This window comes from Fukomys damarensis, unplaced genomic scaffold, assembly GCF_012274545.1.
Source record: "Fukomys damarensis isolate Sample0158 unplaced genomic scaffold, DMR_v1.0_HiC HiC_scaffold_38, whole genome shotgun sequence".
Lineage (NCBI taxonomy): Eukaryota > Metazoa > Chordata > Mammalia > Rodentia > Bathyergidae > Fukomys > Fukomys damarensis.
In genome coordinates this window covers 36,185,716-36,195,352 of record NW_022900950.1, presented here as the reverse complement: position 1 = coordinate 36,195,352, position 9,637 = coordinate 36,185,716, and the positions used below count along the sequence as shown (strand labels likewise).

The 9,637-nt window shown below is 31.8% G+C and overlaps 1 protein-coding gene across 1 annotated transcript in view; it reads left to right on the top strand.

Annotated features, from left to right (window-relative positions):
- Positions 1–9,637, top strand: part of N4bp2l2 (NEDD4 binding protein 2 like 2) — a 142,475-nt gene that overhangs the window by 21,573 nt on the left and 111,265 nt on the right. The window contains 3 exon segments of the mRNA XM_033759977.1: positions 279–367; positions 723–799; positions 3,581–3,727. Of these exon segments, the coding sequence (XP_033615868.1) occupies positions 279–367; positions 723–799; positions 3,581–3,727 (313 nt within the window).

Genomic DNA, 9,637 nt, shown 5'->3' with positions numbered 1-9,637 from the left:
CCTTCCTTCCTTCCTCTTTTTTTTTGGGGGGTGGTACTGGGAACCGAAGTCAGGACCTTGTGCTTGCAAGGCAGGTGGCGGAACCATTGAACTAAATCCCTGGCCCCTGTTAATTCTCTTTTAATCTACTGAAGTCCTTATTTTTTTGGCATTGTTTCAAGAGACTGTCGTTTTGCTTTTAAATACAGAAATGTAGAATAATTCTTAATAAACATTTGAACTTTATTTTGTGTATTTTAATAGTTCTATTTTTTAAGTTTTAATTCTTTAAATTTCAGCAAAACAAGCTATTGATCAGGGGAGGTCTCCAGTTATAATAGACAACACTAATACACAAGCTTGGGAAATGAAACCGTATGTGGAAATGGTAAATATGAATCTACTTTTTATACTTGTCAATTTTTTTTATATTCTGATGTTTTGGTCTAATTTATCTTTATTAAAACATTTGCCTTTGTTCTAAAGAAATTTCTTGTTTTTTCATTTAAGAATTGTGCATATTAAGGAATATGCTTATTTTATTTCTTCGTGGACTTAATAATAATTGGTATTTAGCTAGTTATGCAGCCTTAAAATTTTCATAAATTATATTATTTTTAAAGTAGAATTTTTCTTGGTTGAGGACATTTAGAAATATTGTCTAAATGAAATTATGTGTCTGCCTTCTTTTTACTTTGAGAACGATTGTCTGGGTTTTTGTTTTCTGCCTTTCCTTTGTGTAGGCCATAGGAAAAGGATACAGAGTAGAGTTTCATGAACCTGAAACTTGGTGGAAATTTGATCCTGAAGAATTAGAAAAGTAAGGCAATTGATTTTTTTTTTTATTGAATCTTTCCCTTTTCCCCTTTGGTTTTACCTTTGCATGATTAATTTCTTTCCTAGCTTTGTTTGTCATATTTGTTACTTGTGTATAGCCTATAGTTTCTTATTTTCTATTAAAAAGAACATTGACTTAGAAGTTTTTTAGGTGTCTTACTTTGTTAAATTTTATTAAATTTTCCTTGTTAAATATGTTTCTTATTTTTAATGTGTTTGACATTTCATAGTTATTGAATGTAGGTAGAAGCAGCTTTTAAGGGTAAAATCAGAACTTTTCCCTTTGGCTATTTTTAGCTAAGCCACTTGTTGCATTTTCCATCCACTTTCATCTCCCTCCTGCTTCAGGCACATCATCACTTTTTTACCTTATGCTTTCATCTGCTCCTATTTTTCCATTTTTACTACTACAGATCCATAATCCCATTCCAAGATCCTTAGAATCAGTGTTTTTGGATTTCAGATTCTTTGGGTTTTAGGAAGGAGTAACATAGTGTATTTAATATAGTTGTAACCCTCCTGCCAGAGTTTGGGGCAGGGTGTCACAGTTGAACATCTTAGTATTTCTGTAGCAAATAGTGACTATTCAGTCTAAGTAAATAAGAAAGATTCTATACAATATAATGTTAATTTTGAGTAAATTATGCTGTCAGATGAGTACAAACCTAGGTAGGTTTCTTGACATGTGAATTAACAGAAAACAGTTTTTAGTTTAGTAGATTTCACAATTTATGGTGAGAGTTTATGAACTTCTAGTACTTTTTCAGTCCAGATTGTCTCTGTGTTGTTTACTTTTCTCCTTCTTCCCTCATTCATTGCTGTGCTGTCTTTTCTTCTTCATTCCCCCACCATAATAGCTTTATTGTGGTGTAATTTGTAATATACTGTATAGTTCACTCATTTAAAGAATGCAATTCAGTGGTTTTCAGAATATTCACAGATTTGTGCAGCCATTACTACTTGTTTTATTTTTGTTATTTATTTATTTATTTTTTATTCCGTGTATCGAATTTGGGACCTTGCACTTGCGAGGAAGGTAGAAGAACAACTGAGCTGAATATCCCGGCCCCTACTTTTTGTGTTTTTTTTTTTTGTTTTTGGTACCGGGGATTGAACTCGGGTCCTTGTGCTTGCAAGGCAAGCTGGCGGAACCACTGAGCTAAATCCCTGGTCCTACATTTTGTTTTTAAACAATTTTTACTTCTATCTTAGCTTGACCTCTTCTAGCTTCAAGCTGTTCTTTTTTTATTCCCCCACCTTGGTGCTAGGGATTGAACCCAGGACCTTATAGATGCTAAGCACATACTCTGCCACTAAGCAATACCCCAGTCTTTAGGCAAATATTCTGTATATGGGCTCCAGCTAATTTCTTTCCCCCTTGCCTTTCATTCCTTTGGCTGTTTTCTTTCTCTGTCTGATTTGTATATGTTTATATATTGGTATATCTATCTATCTATCTATCTATCTATCTATCTATATATATATATATATATTAACATCTGATATTATTTGCCTGCTTTACTAGTGCATCACACTTGAGGTGGAAAAGACAGAAATTTAAAAACTAAAGTTAATAGCATCATGATGGATAAATAAATGATTAAATTATGTACAGTTATGGCTTAATTTATATTTGAGGGAATTTTTAATTTCTTTATCATGAGTGAAACATCATTTGAAAAATTAATGTTTCTTTTGTGGTCCCTTTTTATTTTATTTATTTGGTACCTTGGATCAAACTTGGGACCTTGGTCTTGCAAGACAGGCAGTAGCACCACTGAGCTATATCCTTGGCTTGTGCTCCCTTTTCAGGAAAAATTAGTTGGCATTGTAAATTGAGAACTGTAGTTTAAGTATAAAATATCTTCTTGTGTTTTGCATGTCAAGTTATAGAAAACTATGCGGGTAAAATAAATCGTCCAATTCTTTTTAAATAACATATAATTTTTAAATAACTATTTGTTGTCATAACTCAAATACAAAAAAGTATATGTATGTACTCATATACAGAGAAGTCCATAAAATATACATGCACAGATGAAAAAAGTTCATATACCGCAATTATACACTTTTTATGAGAACATTTTTAGTACCTCAGAAACTCTTCATGTTCCTCTTCCCAGTTTTTTTTTAATCCTGTAAAGCTAATCACTGTTTTGACTTGGTAAATGTGGTCTCTCTCTTACTTTTCTTTAAGTTTTATCACAACAGCTTCTGCCTTACTATCATAATTTAATTTTGCCTTTTTTCAAACTTTTATATGTACATATAGTCATACATTATATATTAATTATGTGTTCAAAATTGTGAGAGATGTCCAAATTGTAGTGTGTCCAATAATAATTTGATATTGAAAACAATAAATTGTTTAAATTTAACATAAACTATACTAAAATAACTTCTAAAATGTAATATTTTACCTTGTTTTTTGCAGGTCCTAAGTGTCTATTCAATTCCTATGCAATTCTCAAAAAATTATCTCTTCATTTTTAATTTTTTTAATAATGTTTTATTTTTTTTAATTAGAAGTGAATGTGCTCAGTAGGTTCAGTGAATAGCTCTTGTGAAGAAGGCATAATCAATTAACATTTTGCAGTTAGGCAGCAAATCTGAGTGTCTTTGTATAATATGTAAATTAAATTTTGTAATGATATTTGCACAATATAATTTAGAATCAGTAGCCTGCTCCTCTAAAATAATTTAATCTCTAAGTCTATACATCCCAAAAGAAAAAAATATTTAAAATCTCTTTCTTTTTTGGTAGGCGGAATAAACATGGTGTGTCTCGAAAGAAGATTGCTCAAATGTTGGATCGTTATGAATATCAAATGTCCATCTCTATTGTAATGAATTCAGTGGAACCTACACAGAAAAGCACACAAAGACTCCCTCCTCCACAGGGAAGCCAGAGGTGGGGAGGCTTTGTAGGCTCACATAATGAAGTCTGTGTTACAAATTATCGTTAAGTTGGCTATTTTCAGCTAACATTTGTTGCTTACTCTTGAAAAAGATAGTGAGCCTGTCTCAAAGTTTAGTTTCAAATAAAAACGACTACATTGCCTCACTAAGGTTGTTCCCAGCAAGTTGTTTAAGTTCTAAAGTACAAATAAAATTGTATAAAATTGTATTTTAAATGCTTTTATAATCTTTTGTGGTAAAACTTTTGATTATTATGAAAACCCTTGAGTAGTAGAGTGGATGGGAACCAAGGTTTTTTTTCTATAATTGGATTTTAAGCTAATTTTATCAATAATATTGAACAATTTTTTATAGTTCATACCTGAGTATAACTTTTCATGGAACTTTGATATTTTTCCTTCACTAACTTAAATATGGAAGACATAGTAGCTTATTACAGGGTATCTCAGTTGACTCTCCCACTAATACAGGTAAAATTATATTTCAGCTTATTTGTGTGACAAAATTGTTTCTAGGCCATAATAGCACATCATTTACATGTAAACAGAATTCTCCAGCAAATGCTAGACAATAGATGTACAAATCACCTGGGGAATTTTCTTCATAGTATACATTATATATGGATGTTTATAACGTAATATATATATTCTTCATCCTTCTTAATCCTTCTTATTATCTCTACCCTTGCCAGTTTTAGAAGGGATACAGAGGCAAGTCACTACATAGTGAGAACAGAACTCCTCAGGCGATTCTCGTGTTTCACTTTGTTCAATTTACTGAAGGGTTTTTTTTTGTGTTGTTGTTGTTAGACAGGGTCTTGCTGTGTAATTCAGGTTTTCCTTGAAGTCACTTTATAAGCCAGACTGACCTTGAACTCATGGCGATCCCCCTCTCTTGCCTCCTGGGTGCTGGGATTACAGGTGTGTGTAACCATGCCCAGTGGCTGCCATATAATTCTAATATTAAAAGTATTTTGGACAGTTGCTTAGCATTGATCATAAGAAAATTTCTTCGATACAGTTCTTCTATATAGTGCTTTTCGATAGTGTCTGTTTTTTTCACTGTATAGTTTTATTATATTATGTTCCTTTACTTAAGCTGTTTTTGTGGACTTTGTTTTTTTAGTTTTTTTGAGAGGGTTTTTCTATATAGTTCAGGTTGGCTTAAACTCACTATGTGGCCCAAGCTTGCTTCGAACTTGTGGTGATCCTCCTGCCTCAACCTCCCATTGCTGGGATTACAGGAATATACCACCACACCTGGCCAGAATGGTCTATTTTAGGAGAAAGTTTAAGGATCATGAAATAGCTGTTAAAATATATAAAGGATCATAATGATTAATTTTTTTTTAAATCACTTTATAATTAGCTGGATTTTTTTCCTAATAAAAAGAACAAATCAAAGACTAAAGAAATATTTTTGTTGTGAGTTTGAGGTTAGCCTGTATTACATGCATGGTTCAAGGCCACTGTGAACTACATAGGGAGACCCTGTCTCAAATAATGCCTATTCTGAATCCTGTAATCGTTCTTCATATATTTTTTTAAACCTTTTGCTATTTTGAATTTTAAAGGTTCTTCAAAATCTTTGTATTACTTTTGAAGTTGTGAGGATGAAAACTAGATATAGTACTTTCCACAAAGTCTGTTATATTGCCTTTAGTAAAATAAGAGTGTGATATCTATTTATGTGTACTATTCAGTGCTATTTACATATTACCTTGCTTTATCTTGTTTAGCATATGTGATGTTTGTATGTATTTGTTCATCTTAACTAAATAGGAAGTAGAGCATACTAACTCATTGTGTGTGTGTGTGTGTGTGTGTGTGTGTGTGTGTTTATACAGACACATCTTCATCCAATATTTTTATATATTTTTCTTCTAGAATAATGCTTTTGGTATTTGAACTTGTTTTTCCCAGTGGTTTATTATGTAAGTTTGCACAGTTTTAAAATCATACAAAAGGATTGAATTTGAGCACAAATGACACAGCTATTAGATATACTATGTGTTCTTTTCCCTCTGTTTATAAAACTTCATTTAGGAGTAATAATACTATAAATCTGTAGTCTTTTGAATAACAAATTTATTTTGAAGAAGTAGAATGATTGCTTTTGGGAGAAACAGATTATAAGGAAATATGTTTATGTTAGTAAGTCTAAAATAAATTTCTAGATCTTATTGCAGTTTCATCTTCATTTGCTAGTACTTTTTTTTTTGGTTTTTTGACACTGACCTGGAACTCACTATGTAGCCCAAGCTGGTCTCGAACTCACAGCGATCCTCCTGCCTCAGCCTCCTGAGTGCTGGGATTACAGACATGTGCCACCACGCCCGGCCATTTCCTAGTACTTTTGAATATTAAATTATCGATATTCAGAGATCATTAATTACCAATTAATTTTTTAAATGTTTTATTCTAAAAAGCATATAATGGTGCCTTGGTTACAAACTTATTTCTTTTCTGCAATTTTGGTTGCAGACCAAATCAGATGAGAACCGAATCAAATTTCCCTATAAAGTTAACATTGATCCTAACCATTGAATTTGATTTGGTTCTTTTACAATTTGGTTTATGACTAGAAAGAATTGTGGAAAGAACTGTTTGTGAACCAAGGTGCCACATGTGGAAACAAGGAAATTAATATTCTGAGACCTTTTTTTTAGGCAGAAAAATAGTAAGTATATTGATTAATTTTTGCTTCTTTTTTTTCTTTTTGGCACCGGGGATCAAACTTGGACCTTGAGCTTGCAAGGCAGGCAGTGGAACCACTGAGATAAATCCCTGGCCCCAAGTAATTTTTGTTTTTTAACAGAATGGTAGAAAGTATGAGCAATGATAGATACCAAAATCACTACTATATGACATTGCTTGGTTCAATTTATCAATTGATTTTTTTTTTATTCTATTCAGGTTTTTGTTTTTGTTTTGAAGACAGCGTCTTACTTATGTAGTTCAGGCTGGCTTTGAACTCTCTAGGTAGTTTAGGCTGCTTGCAAACTCATGATGATCCTTCTGCCTCATTCTTATGAATTGAGGGATTATAGGCACGTGCCACCACACTTGTCCTAAGATAGACCAGTTTTGTAAGTAAAGTGTTTAAGTTTTGAAAGTTTATGATTTCAAGGATATGAAATATTTGTTTTGGCTTAATTTTTTCTGCAGAAATGTGGTTTTCTGAACATAAAGAAAATTGGTGTTCTCTTTGGAAAGTGTTAAAATATAATTATTAATGTTTTAGTGCCTTGACCAAATAGGTTTGCCAAACTATTGACATTTAATGTAGTATTCTGATACAAATGCAGTAACTATTAAGGGCTGAAGTTGTATTACTTTGTTTACTTGTTTTTACATCTGCAACCCACATAGAGTAATGCCTCTCTGGAATCATGACAAAGTATTAATTTAATTTTGGTACATAGACCTTTCAGAATAAACTAATTTTGTAGTATAAGGAGTACATTGAGTTAGTGCTTTTTAAAGTTGAGTTTTCGGTGTTAAATTTATAAATAAAAATATTTTTCTGGGGGCTGAGGATTTAGCTCAGTGGTTCTGGCACCTCCTTTGCAAGTGCAAGGACCTGAGTTGGATCCCTGGTGCCAAAAAAAAAAAAGCCTCCCCAAATTTTTTTTCTGTAAAAATTGTTAGTTGTATTTTTGTAAATTTAGTAGGAAGCAAAGCTTGTATTAAGGGACTAAGAATATCCTGTTTTAGTGATGGCTTTCTTTCTCTTTACAAATAAGATTGGTATACTAATCTTTATTTTATTGTCATCACTGTTTATTATTACTATTATTATTATTTTGTTTATGGTGTTTGGGATTGACCCCTAGGCATCCTATATACCAGGCTCATACTCTACCGTGGAACTACATTCCTAGGCCTTGTTAAAATTTATTTTGAGGCACTATCTCAGTAAAACACCGAGGATAAACTTTGCAGTCCTCCCACCTCAGCCTCTGGAATAGCCAGGATTACAGGCATGTGCCACCACACTCTCTTTTAAATTAAAGTACCTCTCCATACACATAGCTAATGTTCTCTTTAAACTATCTTCAGGATAGTTAAGAAGTAGTTTAAAATTTGTTGAAATAGATCTTAGAAAAAGAATTATTGATTATCTTGTATGTCTTTAGTATTCCTTTTTTACTTTGCAAAGCAGTGTTTTGATTAATTCAGTTTAGTTTATTCAAATTAACAAATACTTTAAACCTAAAAAATTTTCACTTTTGTACTTGTAAATTTCAGCAAATCTTGAAAAGTTTATGGTTATGAATACCTGCAGCTAAGTTCATGAAACTTGTGAAAGAATGCTTACTATTTATATCCAACATCTTATAATGAGTGACATAATCTTTGTAATGGAATACATATGTGTGTAAATATCTCCTCTATGGAAATTAACATGTTGTTAATTATGAGTTAATTGTGAGATTATGAGTAAGAAAAAAGAATAGCACAAATAACTTTTTTTTTTTTGGTACCGGGGATCAAACTCAGGACTTGCACTTGGAAAGCAGGCAGTAGAACCCCTGAGCTAGATTCCCAGCCCACAAATAACTTTGCAAAGAGAGTCTCAAAGTAAATAAAATTGCTCTTTTTTTTTAATACTAGTGGAGATTGACCCCATATATGAATTTTTAAATTTTGAGACAAGTTCTCACCAAGTTGAGCAGGCTGGCTGCAAAACTGTGATTTTCTTGTCTTAGTCTCCCAGATAGCTGGAATTATAGGCATATACTATTTAAAAGCTAAAATTATGTGTGTTGGAAACTTTTAACTGACTTTATATATATATTTAATAGAAGTTATAACCATTTATGTTTTTCTTTTCTCTGAATGATAATCTTACTACATTTCAGGTGTGATATTGATGGTGGTTACACATTATATTTCTCAGTACAGAACTTGTTAACTTCAATATGCTATCTTAAATTTAAGTACAAATAAAATATTTTATAAGTCATAGACACAGCCATAGAATGGTCCCTAACCTCGCTTAGAACAGTCACATTTACAAATACTACAGTCTTTTGATAAGTAAATAAAGACCTTATGTGAGAGTGTTCATGTGGTTAGTATTTCCATGTTATTTTTAAAAATTGAACTACATTTTTGAAAACTGTTTGAAAGATTGAAAAATTTTGAGAGGTGCTACTGGGCTGTTTGTCTCAATTTTATTAGTAACTAAGGAAAAAAATAGCAATCTGTTCATTCATGGTTAAAGTTATATGCAACTGTGATAGAATTCATTGAAATTTTTAAAAATTATTTTAGTTATTTTCTTATATTGTAGTTTTAACTTTTCATATAAAATGTGTAAAACTAAAGTTTTACCCTTGGAGTTAGTTCATCTACAACTAGTAATTATTAGAATAATTATACAAGTTTTTTTAGCCATCTTTTTATTTATAATTCTGAACTCTTAAACTGTTTTGTTTTTTGTTATTTTGTGACAGGGTCTTGTTGTATAATTCAGCCTAGTCTTGAACTCACTATGTCGCTATGTAGCCCAGGCTAGCCTTGAATTTAGGGCAATCCTCCTGTCTCACTCAGCCTCGTGAGTGCTGAGAGTACGAGCATGTGTCACCATACCTAGTTTTTCAGCTTTTTTATAGCAACGTAAAAGGAATTTTATTTGGGAAAGAGTTCTAGCTTCTTCCTCTTTCTTTCTGTCCTTTTTTGCTTGATACTCTTAGAAACCATATTTCTTTTTCTTCTGTCTATTCTCTGCCTAGCTATCCTGTACTCTTATAATATTTTTAATGAAGATGATGAAATGATAAATGATTGGCAAAACTGGATGTAAACTCCATCCTGTTTAGTTCCACTAAACTCATTGTTCCTTAGGATACTTTCCTTTTTTTTTTTCTTTTTTTTTTTTTTTTTTTTTTTTTTTT